This window comes from Rhipicephalus sanguineus, chromosome 7, assembly GCF_013339695.2.
Source record: "Rhipicephalus sanguineus isolate Rsan-2018 chromosome 7, BIME_Rsan_1.4, whole genome shotgun sequence".
Taxonomy (NCBI): Eukaryota; Metazoa; Arthropoda; class Arachnida; order Ixodida; family Ixodidae; genus Rhipicephalus; species Rhipicephalus sanguineus.
The window spans coordinates 90,624,689-90,644,064 of record NC_051182.1 but is presented as its reverse complement, the minus strand read 5'-3'; the positions used below and the strand labels follow the sequence as shown (position 1 = coordinate 90,644,064).

At 47.5% G+C, this 19,376-nt stretch overlaps 1 protein-coding gene across 1 annotated transcript; it reads right to left on the bottom strand.

Moving 5' to 3' along the window:
• Positions 1-16,599: 16,599 nt before the first annotated feature.
• On the bottom strand, positions 16,600-17,835 carry LOC125759128 (uncharacterized). Its single transcript, XM_049417438.1, has one exon. The coding sequence runs from the start codon at positions 17,833-17,835 to the stop codon at positions 16,600-16,602; it is 1,236 nt and encodes a 411-aa protein (XP_049273395.1).
• Positions 17,836-19,376: the final 1,541 nt, after the last annotated feature.

Genomic DNA, 19,376 nt, shown 5'->3' with positions numbered 1-19,376 from the left:
TTACAGTCGAACGATATGTCAACGATATCTTGGATGAACTACTTCAAAATTTTCTGTGCGAAGTTCACTGGCTAGGATTAAAGATATCTGGTATCAGCATGATGGAGCTCCTGCGCACGGAAGCAGCAAAGCGTGCAATTGGCTGAATGAAGTTTTCCCGCAGCAGTGGATACGGCGGCACGGGCCCATTGCTCGGTCTGCAAAGTCTCCATATTTAAACCCCCTTGATTTTTTTCTTTGGGCGTACGTCAAGAGTCAGGTATACCAGGCACCAACCACAACATCAGGTAATCTAAAAGAAAAAATAAGACAAGTTTGCAACTCCATTCCCGAAACCATGGTCAAGGACGTCACGGACAATCTGACAAAGAGATGCCAGAGTTGTATTGCAGCAGATGGCGCCCTCTTTGAGCATGTTCTGTAATCGCGGCTTAATTTTACGGGCACCGATCACCGAAAACAAAAAAAAGTCTCATGCCGTTCGCCTACCAACGCCACCCGTGACTAGCTTCACGTCGTCGCCTCCTTTTACGCATCTCAAGTTCAAAATAGGCAATAAAGCTATTTTCTTGTTTTATTTATCCGTCTTGGACGCTTATCTCGGCAGCGCTCGGCCAGCAGCGTGCATTTCCACCGTCATTCAACGAAAGACGGACGCCCAAACATCGGCCACTTTCAAAGCACCCTGTCGCTTCCCCGTGGCAGCCGCAGGCGACCTCCTTCACCGGTTGCACGCTTGAGAGCAGCACTATAGCAGTGCGCTCACGGTCCGTCACGTGGCCTCTTTTCGAATTTCGCGGGCTCACTTTACAACGCGGAAAAAATAACACCGCGAGACGTATCGTACCGGAAACAATTCAGTCCGTGGTTTCTAAAAGTGCTCTACAGCTCAGTGTTCATATTTTGGGTTTTCAGCCAATAATTAAAAAGTTAAGTAATTAAAAATAATTAACTAATTAGTTTAGGGGAAAATAAAAATTACGCCATTTCCCGCTAAAGGGGACCATGAGGCGATGCGAAGCCGGAGCACTTGCACGATCGCGTTCCGTTGGCGTTCGTTGGGCAAGCTACCACCCTCTCGTCGTGGAACGCGAAGAGGAACGCTACGCGTGTCTTGTCTTCCCTCTAGCCTGCCCGTTCATTCTCACAGGGCGAGCGGGGAACGCGGTCGACAAGTGCGCGAGAGGGGGCCAGCGTAGGAGAGGAGAGAGAGAGAGAGGGAGGGGACGCGCATGCGCTGGCGCTCATCGCAGCGTTGTGCAGGAGAGAATTTCGGCATGTCTAGTCCGCGTTTCAGAAGAGTGGAGAGGGGGAAGGGGAGAGGGCGAGTGGAGAGGGGAAGTGGAGAGGAGGTGAGTGTGGAGAGGGTATGCGCATGCGCAGTGAGGGTGGTCATGCCACACACCACCACCACCAGTTTGAACCCCGCTATAAGATGCTTCGCATCTAAAGACAGCCTGAGTATCTATAGGCTAGTGCGATAGTATACGTTTGGTTCAATTTGCCTCTGAAGTGCCTTTCATTTTCAAAGTCTTGGCTCAAGTTATGTGGGACAACCTGTATAGTTATCTCCATATTCTTCATAAACTTGTGTAACAATGTGCTTGCACGATTTCGCTTTGCAATTTGTTTAGCAGCACTACACTTCACGAATCAAGAGCGCGTACATAACCTCAGTCGTGCGCCCGTCGCGCGGGAAGACTATATAAGGCAGATGGCGCCGGAGCGGAGGCGTGGCGGTGACGTGAACGGCGTCATTGCCGTGCCGCGACGTCACTGCCTCGCCCATTCGCCAGACTCTCCCCATACACGGCTCTGAGCTTGGCTAAAGCCTTAAGCAGTATGCTTTATTGGGCTGTTTTGTGCACAGTAGACGAAGAATAAAACAGCGCTTAAGCCGGAACGAGAAGAAGGCACAGACACGACGCTGAACTAACAACCGAGGTTTATTGCAAAACAAGGGCAGTATATATAGGAAGCAGGTATCTGCGTAGAACAACAAGCATTATCACAAGTGAACATTCATGTGACACAGGCCATACAGCAAACATAATCAGTTCAAGCACAAGCACATTATCAAGAAGCTGTCACACTAGTAGCCTCTAGATATCTAATTTCACTGCAGTGAAGGGAAATTGAGGGCAAGCTTACACAAGAGACACCATGCTGTTGAATGTGGAAGGCTTTGCATATCTCGCCTTCTCGCTGCTTGTTATAACGCCCCATGACCACGCACTTATCAAGAATTGCCTGCCATCCGCAATTAATAAAGTGGTCAGTAAAATGGCTGAGAACAGAGCCTTTTAGAGAGTCAGCGTGCTCCCTCATACTATCATTTATGCATCGGCCTGTTTGGCCGGCGTAACATCGCCCACAAGTAAATGGTCTCTTGTAAACAATCGGTGTGCACATTCAGCATAGCGCCTATATCGTGTTGTTTAATACAACAGCAGAGTTAAACAACACGCTAGGCGCTACGCAAAATGTGTATCAGCGATCTTTACAAGATATCACTTACTGTACCTCCGCGTTACGAAGCGGCGATGGAGAGGTAAACCGCTCAGCCGCCAGTTGGTACTCAGTTTTAGGAGCTGGATCACCAGGTTCTTAAGCTGGGGCAAAGTCCCGCGCCGTAGTCGTAGCCTTAGTTCCAGAGGCGACCGCTATGGGCGCAGCTCGCGCAAAAGAGAAGTCTACTTCCTCTTGTTCTTCGAGTGCCTTGATGATCCTATTAACGCAGACAAAACCACATATAGCATAGCCAACTGTAGCATGCGCACGCTCGCGCGCAGCTCGCACGAAAGAGAAGTCTTCTTCCTCTTGTTCTTCGAGCGCCTTGATGATAATGTTAGTTAGTTAGTTAAGTTGGTTTTATTGGCGCAAAAGCAACTACGGCTATGCTGCGCCAGCCACATGGTGAGAGGAGAGAAAAGCGAAACAAAAACAACAAAAGCCAATAAACTGTAATCTAGGTAAACCTATGCGATATGGGGTAGAATGAAAAGTGCAGTGTGGCTGTAGAAAGGCCTAAGATCACTCGCTGTATATATGCGTAAAATATACTGTATATATACATTAAAATTATGAGCATGATACGCGGGATGGTCAATGGGTATGTATTCTGCACAGGATTATGATACTAAAACCGCAGAGATATGTACATAGCACTGCTGCCTTCCCCGCGTCCTTGTTTCCAAGGGCCAGGAGGCAAGTGCTTTATTTTAAAATAGCCGCCGCAGCAACAGCCTCTTCGAAGAGTCCATGCTACAGGTTGCAAAAGTTTATAAAGCTTCCCGCACTATGTGTGGCATGGAGCGTAGTGGTTAAAGCTTATTTAGTAAGTCTGTTTCGTCTAAGAAGCTCATGATATTAGCTAGTGGTATTAAAGGTTCTTCACCTAAAAGTAACCTTGGATGTAGTGGTATGTGTAACTTATAAAGCATATGGAAGTGTTTCTGTCTTTGAGTTTCCATACCTGGACAGGTTGTTAAGATGTGTAATACTGTCAATTGTTCATGACATTTGTCGCATGTTGGTGGGTCCTCATCTGCCAATAGGTAGTTATGTGTAATATGCGTGTGACCTATGCGAAGTCGACATAGGACAACTTCGATGAACCGTTTTTGATGGTAACATGTTTTCCATTCACCAAGTACAGGCTTGATCAGTTGGAGTTTGTTGTTTATATTTGATTCCCACTCGCTTTGCCATTTGAGTGTTAGTGATCTGCGAAGAGCATTAATTCCATCCGCTAGAGGTACCTTTATGTTGGAAACATTGAGACGTTGTGCTTCTGCTGCGTGCTGATCCGCCCTTTCATTTCCTGGGATCCCGACGTGGCTAGGGACCCAGCAGAAACGTATACACTGCCCTTTACTTACGTGTGAAAGTATGTTTAAAATATTGCCAATAATGGGCTCATACTGAGACCGCGGATTCAAGGCCTTCAAGGCACTTAGAGAGTCTGTGTATATTACCGCTTTTTTGTATCCGGCATTCACAATCCTCTGAAGTGCCATCCACAAAGCATAACATTCAGCCGTGTAGACCGAGACAAACTGTGGCAGTCTAACTGTACGCTGCCACGTGCCTTGCACAACGCTGCTTCCGACATACGTATTTGTTTTGGAGCCATCTGTATAGAATTCTTTATAATTGTGATAAGTTTCCTGCACCATGCGAAATTGCTGTAGAATATGCTCACGTGGTGTATTTTGTTTCTTTAGATGTGCCAGCGATACATCGACAAGCCTTGATGATAATAACGCAGGCAAAACCACATTTAGCATGGCCAACTATAGCATGCGGCGCTCGCTCCACTCAAGCGCGTGCTCTGTTTGACAGGAGACCGCTAGAGGGCCACAACTGCGCGCTTCCTCTCTCTTTCGAGAGTTGTCAGTCACTGCGCTTTGATACTAACATGAACGAAGAAGACAAGGCGGCGGAGCGGACGGCTCGCAAGGCAGCAGCAGCAGCGGACTCGCCGCCAAGACTCTCGCGAGGCCGCAGAGAGACGTCAGCGTCGTGCGGACCCCGAGATACAAGCCCGCGAAGCCGAAGCAGCGCGGAAGCGGCGGCAAGAGAACCTCGAAGAGGTACGGGCGCGGGATGCAGCGGCCAAGCTCGGAAAGCGGTCGCTACCTGAAGTTGGTCGCGCCGACGCGCGCTTCAAGCGCGATTTTCTCAACCACACGTTCGGACACAGCTGCATGGTCTGCGACCGCTTGTGGTTCGACAACAACCTGACCACAATCGCTACTACACCAAGTGTCACGTGTTTATATGAGAGTAGAGGAATTATACGGAGCATTCACGGTTTACCCGATGGTCTGCGAGCCAGCTCCTCAATCATTATTCACTTCGTGGATATGGCGTCATTTTTTTCGAAGCGCTTCCGCTTGTATTTATTGAAGCGTCGTAAAAAAGATATATTTGTCACTTTGTTCTATCGGAAGTCAACATTCGTCACGACTGTTTCTTAAGCGACCGATTCTCATATAATGCTTCAAGGGGCCGATAAAACAAGCGCGCGCAATGATTCTAAGGCGGCTGCAGCGAGGCAGTGGAGGGTGCATCGTGCCGTGCGCACCGCGCCGGCCAGGGGAGGCAGGGGCGTAGCTAGAAATTTTTTTCGTGAGGGGGGGCGTTCAACCTTACTTTATGTGTGTTCGGGCGTGTGTTTGTATGTGTGCGTGTATATATACGCAAGCAACACTGAAAAATGTCGGTGTATATACGCAAGCAACACTGAACCCCCCCCCCCCCCCTTGGCTACGCCCGTGAGGGGAGGGAATAAATCCGAGGAGAATTTAGGAGGAAAACGTGCGAGCGGAGGAGGGTGTCGCGATACTTTCAAGATCAAGGGGCTTTGTTAACCCATCAACCTACGCAGTAGTGCACAAGGCATGAAACAGAGACTCGAGATGTGAAAGAAAATGATCATTAATTAGGTTGTGGGAAAAATACCTACATAAAGTCAACAGGTCGTTCCCTGCAGGACCGAATCGGCGGATTTCAGGAATGTCTAGACATCACAGGGCCGACCGTGCACTTTAGAGGCAGCTGTCCTCATGTTTTATCAGGCAGCTGATAACATGCTGTCCTCATGTTTTTGCTCAAGTAGTTACCTAACGACCGTGGGGATAAAAACTGCGAAAACAAGGGTAGACATGGTGAGAACAATCTCAAAGGAATCATCCAAATCCAGTTTTAATTTTCTTGTTGACACGTACATGTATATCTACGTTGTGACACGGTAGGTGCCCACGAGGAGCTCGAAACAAAATATCAGAAATGCCGAGGACACCAGACACACATAGCAAGTAAAAAATGCCGATAATTTAAACACTTGAGACGCTTGCACTTTGGTGTAATGCGAATCGCCACTATGCGATGATAAGCCATAGTCGTTGCACAGCCGCCACTTGTTATAGAAGGGGCGCAGTGCTGTCTCAAATAACCTCTGTATAAGTCTGTGGTAGGCTTGAGCGAGGTGGTAGTTTTTCCTCACAGGGGCTCGTGACGAGAGCATTGTTTAATGGCTCCTTTGACTCCACGTAATTGGTTCTCACAGTTTTCGAATCGCAGTAGTGAAGACCGCATACAAAGCATGCGAAACCAGGCCTGCTGGCACATTGAAGGCATTCGTGCTGGCGTTCAAATAAGCAACGACTCCCTTCAGGCTGACGGTTAAATGACTTTCTCAACTTTGCGCCTAACGACTGGCGGTCGTACGTAACGTTGCTTTCCATAAGCGCGCGCAGGCAACCATCCTTGATGATGCAAGGCTGCATTTCATTTTTATCCAAAGCAGCATGCAGTTCGTCAAGCGTGTCTATTGGGTCCGGTGACACCTTCACAGTCAGACGTGATATCAATTCGCTCCGGTAATAGGCAGACAACGGCAAGATGCTCAGCATCCAAGCACCAAAAAGTGCCTTGCGCCTTAGTGGATACACTTGAAAAGCACGTCCTTCCACATCAACGTACATAGGCGCAGAAGTAGCCAAGAAAGACGAAACAAGGAACATTCCCGTGTCCAAAATTACATCCGTGTGAACGGCACGACAGGAGAAATGTCTGCCGGAACAAAGTACGACCCAAACGACGAGCATGGCGAAAGCAAGAGCGAGAAACGCGTCTTGCGAATGCCTCAGGACTGCAAAGAACGACACCTGGTCTATGTGGCCGTCTTTCGATGAGAAAAATGTTTCGTGAGTGTATTCGACCGGATGGGGATAGAGAACGTACTTAAATGACGTCTCCTCCATCTTTATGGGTACTGACAGCACGTCAGCTTCGCCGCTAATGATGGCTCGGAGAGCGACGCCGATGTCAGTGTAAGCTCTGAATTTCAGCGTCGCGTTAACGATTCGCAGAGTTTGTAAGACATCACGCAATTCTTGCCAATGACAACTGCTGTGTTCCAATGTTCGTTTTGCTCTTCGGAGTACACAGGCGACAACGACCTTCTGTCCACTAAACGGAGACGAAAACCTTATGACATGGCCAGGCGGCAAGTTTTCATTCGTTCCCGCGAAAACCGTGGCTTCTTCCAACTTCAAGCATACTGGTCCTGATCTCCCCAAGTGCAAGACGTCTATTTCCATCTTACACGCTGATGATAATTGGTTATGTGTGTCATCGATTCCTAATCCACGCTTTGAAACATTAACTGAAATGATGATCCAGTCCGTCAGATAAAGCCAAAATGGGTGCTTCGGAATACGTGCGATGCAGTTATCTTGTTCTGCTGGAGCGACCAGGACCACAACGACTGTCCTCACGTTGTAAGCTGTGTTTCGCATGAGCAAGAATTTCAGTGCGGCTAAATTGGAGAGCGACCATGAAGTGGTGAAGTGGTAGCTTTTGGATGTTCGTGCATTATGGTATGCTTGAAAATCACGTCACGGATAGAACAAGTGGCGAAGGCCACGTCGACACGGTCATCGAGCTCAAGAGACGTGTAACGGCTTCCAGACTCGCCTCGCAAAAGCATGTGATCACATTCAGTGTGAGATGCTGCGAGAAGAAAATGTGCCACAAACAGCCAAACACGGCTCATAATGGCAAAGTTCTGGATGTAAATTTCTGGCAGTGAACTTGCTCCTAGCTGTGCTAATGTCAACCTTAAGTGGAAAGGAAGTCTACATAAAATCTATTTGTGAATGCCAAGATGGCAATATAGGCGCGAAGTGACGCCATTCACTTCGAAAACGTATTAGCACGAAGCAGTCGGACAGCTGCTTCACTGTTCGTCACATTGAAGTGACGCTTCGGGTTGCGGATGGAATCCTGTCAGAGAAGTAGTGATATTAGCTAAAGTGTTCGCATAAAATGAATAATGTTGGCTGGAAATGAAATGAAATTGTTCCTGCACTAGGACTATGTGTATGCTAAAAAGAAGAATAATTTGACTGAACGAAGGGTTGTCTATCTCATACAGGCAGGGAATTCATTTGTGAACGATATTTTAGGTACATACCAATCAGATCAACGGTCCCCGGGCTGCAATACTAGGAGTGCAAGGACTTCGTTGTCTTTGTACATTTTTAATCTGTTAAGCACATGCCTGCTGAGATTAAGGGATAAAGTGAGAATCCTGTTGCACAGCTCACGTAGCGCTATAGCAAAAGAACCTGCACAAAATAGCTCTTATAGCACATGGTAAAGGCGCTCTACGATGTGATCGGGGGCGCATAACTGATCAATCACTTTTCATTGTATTCGTATTAGTGGACACTGATCAAGCCGCTCCAATGAGGCGCCACCCCCAAACCACACGTCACTGAAGATTTTTCCAGAAATGATAAATGAAGATTGCGGGCGCTAGCTCAGAAATTCGCTAACAGAGAGCACCTTGTGGTAGTAGACCAGTAGGCGACTGATGCTTCCATAGGCAAGCATTTTTGGGAAAATGCACTCGAATTCACTTGGCAAGAGTTGCATCCAGAACAGAGATGTTGCTCCAAAAACGAACGGAGTACAGCACTCTCATCTCCATGGCTGTCGGTATATTGCATTTTGATGTGCTGCGGAATCATTCGGATGTCGCTTGCTTGGGCGCTGGTGAAATGGCAATTCCCCACACTACGTTTGAACCTTCAAGCATTCGCACAGCATTGCTCAGTCTGGCAGCTCTTCCCGACTTGCCGGCCACGTGATCTAAGCATTCGGCTGCTGCGGCATTTTGCCCTACTCTGAAACGCAGCAGCTGTATGTGGACAGCTAATCTTGAATTTATATTTCACGAGAAAGCGCACTCTTCTCGCTACAAAAAAAGCAGGCCGAATCGAAGTCCACGTGGCTATTGACTGACAACGAGGATCTTCAAAATGTTTCTGTGCCGTATGGCGAGCTCGAAATAATTGCTCGGGCTTTCATTGTGTGTGATCTGAATGCACGCCAATCTTCGCATCAATACATGGCGCAGGTGTGGCCCATCACTTTTACTGAAAAACCTTTGAATGGTCCAACCGATTATTTATGCTATGGCACCAGAAAAAAGGAAGTACATTCGCAGTTGTGTCCACTCTGTCATTAAGTTGTTCGTTCTTCTGAGTGAAGCATAATTTCTGTTTAGAGCGTACCAACTTTCTCAATGTAATCGCTCGTTTATACAGATAGCATTCATGGAATAACGATTCTATAAATAAGACCTATGAAGAGCTGATGATTCACATTGATTTAGAACGAAAATGATCAACTACAAGCGCTCACCTTCAGGTGCATGTACACCAATTTGCAAGAAACTGCTGCGTTCATAGTCCGGTTGCACTGAATTTGCCATGCTGCTTATAATGACCCGAATATCGATTTCTTATCCTGACGTTTCGGCCACCCTGACTTTTATGGAGTGCATTGTAACAAGTGATTATATAGAAACAAAAATATGTGTGTGTCTATATCGTTATAGGAACGTTGCCCCGGTTGGCTTCTTTGGGATACCGAAAGTGCTGAAACAGAAGTTCCAGAAGAATGGAGAAGTGACACCACGGAGAGGGGGGCGGAATGGTTTTGCCGGATAAACCGCTGAAGCACTGATCCCGCCGCGGTACACTACAGAGCCTGCGAGAAATACTGCGCGTCTCTGGTGAGTTTTGTTTTTCTAATTTTCAGCTCAGCGGAAGGCCTGCTTGTATTTGCAACTTTGCTTTAGTCGGTTGATCACTTCGTGGTCCGTTGGCATTTACACCGCAGCCGATCAATCGACACTCGGCCGTAGAATGCCAATGGACTTTTGACTGCGTTGGAACTGAAAATATGGCAAACATCTTTGTAGTATATGGTAAACAAATTCCCTTCTTTACGCGCAAGTCACACCACTTATATGAAGGCCGACGCAGACCCGGACTGGGCACCGTCCTTGCAGCACCACGGATAACTCAGCTAAGCACATGCACAGGACGCAGTGGTTACATTTATAAATCATTTGAAAGAACATTATTCAATAGCAGAGATTTGAGAAGCAGCTCGGTGGGTCTCTGGTCCAGTGCTCCACTGGCCTCAGCAGCCCACAGTGCCTGGTCAAAGAGGGCCACTTGGGTCGCCCTTTGTTCGCTGGCGAGCCAGATCTCCCACTGCTCCGTTCTGACTTTTTGCGCCGGAATCTGAGCCTTCTTAATTTTGGGTGACCTGAGTTCACATTCCCACGTAATATGAGCGAGAGGTGGCTGTCCTCCACCCCATGGGCAAGCACTGGCGTATGCGGTTGGGTGTACGGCATGTTTTAAACGCAGGTGCGGATATGTATTTGTTAGCAGGCGGCGCCACTCAAAAGCTTCTTTTACACACAGCCATAGCCGCTGGAAGCTGCTGATCACAGACCGTGGCATTCCATTGTTGTGGTTACGGGACCCACACAGAGTTCAGACGCCTATTGCACGATAAACGCGATTAAACTGGACGGGTTAAGTCTGTTTACTTTGGCGATAACAAAAGATCGGGCTGTCGGCAGAGTGGCTGACAACTGGACATGCTGGTTCATGATCAAAAGTGTTGAATTGCACAAACAAGACAACGACTAAAGGAAGAGAAGACGACACACATAGCACAAACTACCAACAGAAGTTATTTCCTTGAACACCCAGTTATTATACAACCGCACAAGCGCCACCACACATGTACTAACAGTCAACTTTTTGGAAAAGCAAGCTCTTTGCTGGATAACTTAACAGGCAGCGTAATGACGCACTCGGGACCCAATCTGCCAATGTTTTCGGCTTTATAATCTCCCTTGTCAACTTATCATACATGAATTGTGTTGAAAAGAAAACGAGCCCTTAAGAGTCATGTTCTTTCCTTCATTCATAGCAAGGGTCTCGTTCTGGCAGACTTGATGCCTTCAGGTAGTATGCGAGGGATGATTGGTCAGCTGCCAGCTCGTAAAAAGATCACGTGCTACGTGACGCCAGAAAGGCAGAAAAAGAGTGTTCCACACTCGCCGCCATGGCTGCGATTGGCGCTGACTAACACTCTAAGGTTTAAATGCACATATATACCCCATAAAGTGGACGGGAGGATGACCGCCGCCGTAGCTCAGTGGTAGAGCATCGGACGCGTTATTCGAAGGTCGGAGGTTCGGTCCCTGCCGGCGGCAAGTTATCTTTTCGTCGACTTTACTTTCTTCACATTTATATTCTAAACACTACAGATAACACCCCCTTTACTTTCCTTGGCGTTATTGTCTGTTAGTTCTCATTAATATTGTGTCTAACAAAGAAAACGAGCCCTTAAGAGTCATGTTCTTTCCTTCATTCATAGCAAGGGTCTCGTTCTGGCAGACTTGATGCCTTCAGGTAGTATGCGAGGGATTATTGGTCAGCTGCCAGCTCGTAAAAAGATCACGTGCTACGTGACGCCAGAAAGGCAGAAAAAGAGTGTTCCACACTCGCCGCCATGGCTGCGATTGGCGCTGACTAACACTCTAAGGTTTAAATGCACATATATACCCCATAAGGTGGACGGGAGGATGACCGCCGCCGTATCTCAGAGGTAGAGCATCGGACGCGTTATTCGAAGGTCGCAGGTTCGGTCCCTGCCGGCGGCAAGTTATCTTTTCGTCCACTTTACTTTCTTCACATTTATATTCTAAACACTACAGATAACACCCCCTATACTTTCCTTGGCGTTATTGTCTGTTAGTTCTCATTAATATTGAATGAAACAACAGCACATAAGCCAAAAACAGGTTTACAGCCTCGTTTCTTACAATCGCCAGCCACCAGTCACGCGCATTTTAAATGTCAAGCATTTCTTAGCGAACCTTGGGCACTTTGAGCGTTTCTATCAATCTATCTATCTATCTAGTCGCCTACGTCTGGGTGCTCTCGAGATCGCCTCCTTAATTTGGTGTAGACCAAGAATGGCATGGGAGGGTAAGAGGATTTGACAAATACGACTGCCGGGTCATGATATAAGTAACGCGAAAATCCTGTCCGGTACATCGTCACACCCTTTCCTCCAGACACGTGTGGCTTATACCCGCTTAGCACAGGCCGCGGTGTACGGGTATGCGCCACAGGTGATTGACAGTTTACATCTATACCCAGGAACGGCGAGAACAGAGATTGGTAATTTAAATGCGAGAGCGTTAGGAAAAACCGACATCGGCAGCGTTGACCCGACGGATAGAAACAATAAACGTTAGGATCCCAGCAGGAATCGAACCCAAGTAGTCTGCGTGGCAATCAAATATTCTACCACAGAGCCACGTCAAGTCTATAAACTGGTTTGTAAAAATCGCCAATGCAGGAGTAATGTCAGCGCCAGCCCATTGTGGCTGTGGCTCTGGCTATCTAATTGTACAATCAAGTAACAAACACTACACATGTACTCCTGCGATACAGGCGTCATATCAGATGAACGCCTGTGCTTCCAGTGTTGGCTCCTGTTTTATAGCAGTCTAATAAACGTTACATTTGTATTCCTATGATTCAGCAAGCTATACTGAAGCATTGCTCAACCCCGGAGGGATACATTAACGAAAGTTACGTGTGACATTCACATTATTGCATCTTAAAGTGCACTTAGTTTAGATAATACTGACGCATGTAGTTTAACGGGGGGGGGGGGGGGGCTGACGTTACGTCGCACTATAAGTTACCCTTTAAACACCAGTGTTGTCGAGGTGCCTGGTAAGCCCACGATATGCACACAGCTTCTACACGTACAAAAACACGTCGAGCCACGTCGTAACGCTTAGCTCAAAACCATAAAGTACAGCATGGAAGTACTCGCTGACTGCTTCGCATGAAATCGACTCGCACAACGCGTGGGATCTGCCGAATTTTTTTCGTTAGAGCTTGCTTGTATAAGAAGTTGATTGTTAGTACATGTGTGGTGGCACTTGTGCGGTTGTATAAAAACTGTGTTCATGGAAATAAACTTCTGTTGGTAGTTTGCGCTCGGTGTGTCGTCGTGTCTTCCTTTAGTCATTGTGCTGTTCGCGCAATTCAGCACTTTTGTGTCTGCAGAGAATTTTCACGCACGACCGGTGCACCGAGTCGATCGATCATCAGGTAATTATGACCTTGCATGAATTCGTATGCTTTCAATCACTCATACGACACAATGTTTGTTGCGTTCACAAGCTAGTCCTTGGCGTCGGTACGGCCAACGCTTGGCACCAGTCCAACATTGCGCTGATGTTTGCCGTATTTAAATTGCAGTGGTTCGCCGCCGCAGCACAGGCGCATTGTTTTCTGATAACGCAATAGTTCACGTTTCTTTAACCAGCGTGCTTATGCGCTTACGTGCATCGCAGTCGCAGGTTCCCATTATCGATTCATAAAAACTCACAGGGTCCCTTATGCACACACCTAAGACGACTGCAAGGCGAAAGCCATCTTATTTTTCTTCTCAATCGATGTATTGTCCCTGTGCAGCTACCCTCCGGAAGCTTTCTGCACCTAGTGTGACTTTCAATTGCCCCCAGGATTGGAGGCATCTGACCTGGTTTAGCACTGCCTCCGTGATCGGCCCACCGTTGACCAAGCTAAGATGCATGCGATGACGCCACGTCACGTGACGTCACTATGACATCATAATGATGTCACAAAAGTTTTGCTATCTGTGACGCCGCGATGACGTCATCGCGTGATGATGATTTCTTGCATCACTCGCGTGGACGCCGACGCGGGATGTCAGTCAACTGTCGCGCTTCATGAGGCATCTAAGGCTTTCCGCCTTGATAAGAACAGACCGCTTGCGCTCAGTCCCCCGCCGTGCCACCGCCAGTGCATGAAACCGCGACCTGCTGTAAAGCGGCACCCGCGGGTGACGCTAGCGCTTCTCGCGGATGACGTCAAGTGCATACCCTTGTTTGAACAAACATGTTACATGTCACGACATAAATGTCATGCCATGTCATTTAGGTTATATCATGATATTGAGGTACATACCAGCTAATGAAGTGACTGTAGTCATACATTCTCACTTGTCATTCATGTCCTGCAATAAGTGATACGCATGTTGCATCGTTCATGCCATGTTCACCATTAACGCATGTGCGTCATTAGTGCAGATTCTAGATATGTACCATGTTAATGAAACGACTATGAAAACTTGACGATGTCATCTGTGTCACTCATATTTTACAGTGAAAGCTGTTATGAGATCATTTCAACGGCTGTTTTTGGCGCTGTAGTTGTCCGCCGCAGCCGCCGGTGTCCGTAACCACTATCGGTAGAAATAAGAAAAAAAAAACGAATTTCCAAGATGGAACGGGGGTTCGAACCTGGGCCCTCAGCGTGGGAGCCCAGTGTTGTACCACAGAGCCATGCCGGTTTTTTTGTCTTTATTGCAGGGCTTCAGTTTTCAACCGTGAGAAGAGAGTACATCCTGTCTACAATTGTTTCATGTGCAACAGCAATTCCATGCGAGGTACCCAATCGGGTACATCCTTTTGCATTTTTTGCAATTCAAGAAACGAAGTCAGCGTCTCACAAAAGTAATCTATGGCTCGCCGAGCGTCAACATCAGCGTTACGTACAGCCATTCGGGACCTCCAAATGCTGTAAAGCGCCAATAACATTGTGATATCATAAGGAAATCCATCATCATTTTCAATCATCAAATACCTTATGCCCTGTGCGTCCAATGGGAAATCTTTCTTTAGTGTCCTTTGCAGGACGTCCCAGAAGAACACCCCGTCCCAGCATTCCAGAAAGACATGCTCAATGGTTTCTTGTTTGCGACATAAAAAGCACTGGTCACCCCACGGAACGAACAACCCCTTTTCGGAAAACCACGTCTTAACTGGCAAGACACCAGCATGAAGCTTAAAGAAGAAAGTTTTAACCCCCGGACGCACAGGCATGCCTTTTACGCGTTTTAGCACTTTGCTCCATTTTCCACCACAGTACTGAGAGCGGTACAAGGGAATGGGGAGAACAACATCACATAAGTCTTTATATAACTTTTTACGGGACACAGTGCCTAAATATTCAATAGAAAATCGTGCCTTGAGGAAGCGAAATGACTCGATAATCTCTTTAAAGTAACCTTGTGTTCGACCTTTCAACCTAACAGAAGACACTACAAACTCAGGCAAAGCATTGGCCAATCGCACTTGGCAGACCGTGCGCAAAAACGGGTCTTGAACGTCACGAAGGTACAAGAAGCGATTTACAAGCTGTCGCAGAAACAAATGCGACAAACCCAAACCACCGTCACGCACACGTCGAAAAAGATTCGTCCTAGTAGTCTTCTCCCAGGTGGAACCCCAAATAATGATGATGATGATGATATGTGGTGTTTAATGGCGCAAGGGCCAATTGATGGCCAAAGAGCGCCAGTTCATGAGACAAAGGATGTGAGCAATGGTTGCGGTAAGTAGCTGTAAAGGGGCCTTAAAATTCCTCGCGCTAAAGGCGGGTAAAACATATATATATATATTAAAATCATGACAGTGACGTGAAATATGTGTAGTGGAATGAATGGCAAGTGGTCGCAAGAATAAGACTATGAAGATATGACATCAGCACGAATGCCTCGTCAATGCCCTTGAGTCCAAGGGCCGCGAGGCAAGTGCTGTCTTTAGCGTATTCACCGCAGCAGCGACCTCTGTTTAGAGGCCGTGCTACGGATCACCTTGATATATGACATGAAAACTCCGTACGTCGTTTAAAAAAGCAGACAGTGACTGATATGTAAAAAGCGGGTCCCTACCGATGAACATTGAAGGATGAAATGGAAATTGCTGCCGGTAGGGTAATAAAAAGTGCTTTTTTCTGATAGCATCGAGTTCCTTGCACTGAATGAGGACGTGAAGGACAGTGAGTGGCTGACCACATCTATCACATAAAGGTGGCTCGCCACCGGACAGAAGGTGTGTGTGTGTACTGTATGTGTGGCCGATCCTAAGTCTGCAGAGTGTAACTTCTGTGTGGCGTGATTTTGATACTGGAGGCCAGTTACCGAGATGCGGTTTGACAACGTGTAGCTTATTTCGTGTATGCATATCCCATGTGGTCTGCCAAAAGGCTCTGAGCTTTCTTTTCAGGAAGTGTTTTAGGTCTAGTGGAGGAATAGCTAAGGATGTGTTGTGACTGTTTTCGTGGGCGGATGCTGCTAGCTGGTCCGCCAACACGTTGCCTTGAATCTCGCGGTGCCCTGGCACCCAGCACACTACGACATGTTGTTCGAGTGCGTATATCGTGCTTAAAAGAGAATACAGCGAGACAAAGACGGGGTTTTTGTGTCTTTTCAGAGTTTTTAAGGCTTTTACCACGCTTAGAGAATCTGTGTAAATCACTGCCTTTTGTAGTTTTAATTGTTGAATGTGTTGAAGGCATCCTCCGGACGAGCCAACAGCATGACTAACACACACATTGTAACGCGCCGAAAAAGGGCGTACCATGTCATCGGTCCGGTCTGCACGTTCAATTTTCGTTTCCTGAACTGCAATTATATCTAATTCCTGCTCCATCGCAACACGATACAATTGGTTTTGTCTCCTTTTAGCTGCCAATCCACGAATATTAATTGTTCCTACGCGCAGGGACCTTTCCAATGACACAGTTCTGCCGCCGTTCGAGGCCGGCGGCAAGACGCCCTCGTCATGCATATCGACGCCTTGCACCCACGCCATTGTGGCGGCTAAAGATTTGCATCTTTGTCGCCCCTTGATAGGGACGAAGCACGCATGCGAACAGCACCGCGCGCTTTCTTCTTTGCACCACTGACACCCACAGACGCTTCTATCTGCCTCATACGCTGATCCTGCGACGCGGCAACCACATCCTCATGGCGACGTTTTGCTGGTGCTGCCTCGGCGTCCATCTCCTCCGCTGCAGTTGCGATGACCGCCGGTTCTTTGCCCGCTGCCTCTGGAACTTGAGAGACGCTGCATGCGTCCCGCTGTTCTCTGGCAGATTCCTCCGCCAGGTTTCCTACGTCGACGCCGTCCGCGTTCGCTTCCACCGGCTCTTGACGCTTACCGACGCCCGCGTTGTCCATCGCCGACGGTGGGCACCCGGAGACGCTATCGTCCTTGGCCGCTCCCTGGTCTTTTCCGTTCATAAAAATTGCTGCAGGTGCCGCAGCCTGTTCTGCCTCTTCCTCGTCCATGATGAGCTCGCTCTGGTCTGAAACAGCAGGCCGTCCTACCGCTCTGGCGTAGCTCCGCGTGCAAGCCTCCTGTGTGTGGCCAAATGCATGACATTCGTTGCATTTTGGAACTCTGCAGTAACGCCGTATATGGCCCGTATGTTTGCAGCGAAGGCATAACGGTGCTCGCCCTGGCGCAACAATGAGCGCTGTACCGCTGCCTAGACGAATCTGATGCGGTATATCGTCAAGTGCAACACCTTCCTTCAAAATTAGTCTCACAAACTTCGTCAGGGAGTCAGCACATTCAAATCCTTCCACTTTCCACCTGTCGTTTGTCACCTCCTTTACTTCACCATACTCGCTAAATGTCCTTCGAATGCTTTCGTTAGAAACATCTAAAGCCACCCAGTGCAACTTTAGACGCACCTCTTGCCTGTTAGGGTCAATGACGATGCACAGCGGGTCCTTGACTACCAAACGACCTGCTTCCATAAGCTTCTTTTTGGCCTCATCTGTCTGCAGGTTGACAAGCCAGACGTGTGACATCTGGCAGGCACCGATAACAGCCACATCTTTGATGACACCGGCGTCTTGCAAGGGCTTTCGAAAATCTTCGATGCGATACGGCCTTCCTGAAATATCGCAGTGCAATACGACTGCACGCTTCATAGCATCACCTGATGAAACAGTGGGCAGTACAATCCTGTAGTCCTTTGGCACGGTAAAAGATGGGGTACCACGGCCGTAAGCGACCGCTGTCGCAGCTCTCTGGGAGCTAACCATCCTGCGTCCGCACGCGTCGGTGACCAGAAGCAGAATGTAGAGCCATGCCGGTGCTTGGAACTGCCTTGCAAGAAGACGCTATACAGGCTTCATGTCCAGAAGGAACCACATTAACATATGTAATTTAGTATGGCAGAAGAGTGAAATAACAACCACGCATCACACAACGCGAATTTTGTAACCAGGCGTCACACAATGCAAATTGCGCAACGAGTGGGCTGTTGGATGCTTCCAACCCATTACAAAGGGCTCTGCAATAATTCTTCATCGTCATCAGGCACAGCATCAACAAAGTGCGCATAATGCCTTACATGTTGTTATCGGGTACCACGGCTCTCCATTGAATGACGAAAAATGGCATAGTGGCTGTTTCCCTACTCCACACAAATTATGATGAGTTATAGCGTAGTGGGTTCCTCGCAAGTGCACTTGCATTGGTTGCCAAGGAAGCCCATAAGCCCATCATACATTTCCTCAGGGTCTCAATAAAGTTCTTCCCTCCTCTCTCTGTCTCTCTTTCTCACGTCAACGTATGTTATATTGCATGGTGGGAGAGTGAAATAGCGACCGGGCGTCACATAATGCGAATTACGTGACTGGTTAGCCGTTTAAAGCTTCCAACCCATTACAAAGGGCTGAGCCACAATTCTTCATCGTCATCAGTCGTCACGTAAACAAAGTACACATAATGCCTTACAGATGTGTAGCTGGAACCTCGCTTCTGCGCACAAGGATGAATAAAGGCGTTGTAGGTGCTTCCCAACTTCACAAATATTGTGATTTATAGCGTAGTGGGTACCTTGCTAGTGTACTTGTATTAGTAGCCCCAAGAGAGTTTACAACGGACTCTAGAAATGCCGCTCTTCCAGCTTTCGCTGTGACTGTGCTGCGCTTTCCGCGCAGGCCTGGCGTTTTTGATATATATGATATGCATGCCATGAACGTTCATGTCAGACCTGTAATTCATGTTTAGGTGTCATGCCCGCTCGCGACGTTCTGCACAATGTCGTATATGAAACAACACTCATGGAAATCACTATGACGCATTTTTATGCATTTCATGATGCACACGCGTGGCATGACGTTCATTACCAGAACCACCATTCGTGTTTTTTATGCACCCATGTCATACAATGAAATTGGAACATGTCAAGTTACCGAAACAGCCTCGAGCACCAAGATGTAGACGATTAGATTAGATTAGACAGACAGACAGACAGACAGACAGACAGACAGACAGACAGACAGACAGACAGACAGACAGACAGACAGACAGACAGACAGACAGACAGGCAGGCAGGCAGGCAGGCAGGCAGGCAGGCAGGCAGGCAGGCAGGCAGATAGATAGATAGATAGATAGATAGATAGATAGATAGATAGATAGATAGATAGATAGATAGATAGATAGATAGATAGATAGATAGATAGATAGATAGATAGATAGATAGATAGATAGATAGATAGATATGTATACGTCCAAAGTTTCCTTGGTCTACAAGTAAATGCTTTGTGTTTAAAAAAACGAGACGCTCATGATATTC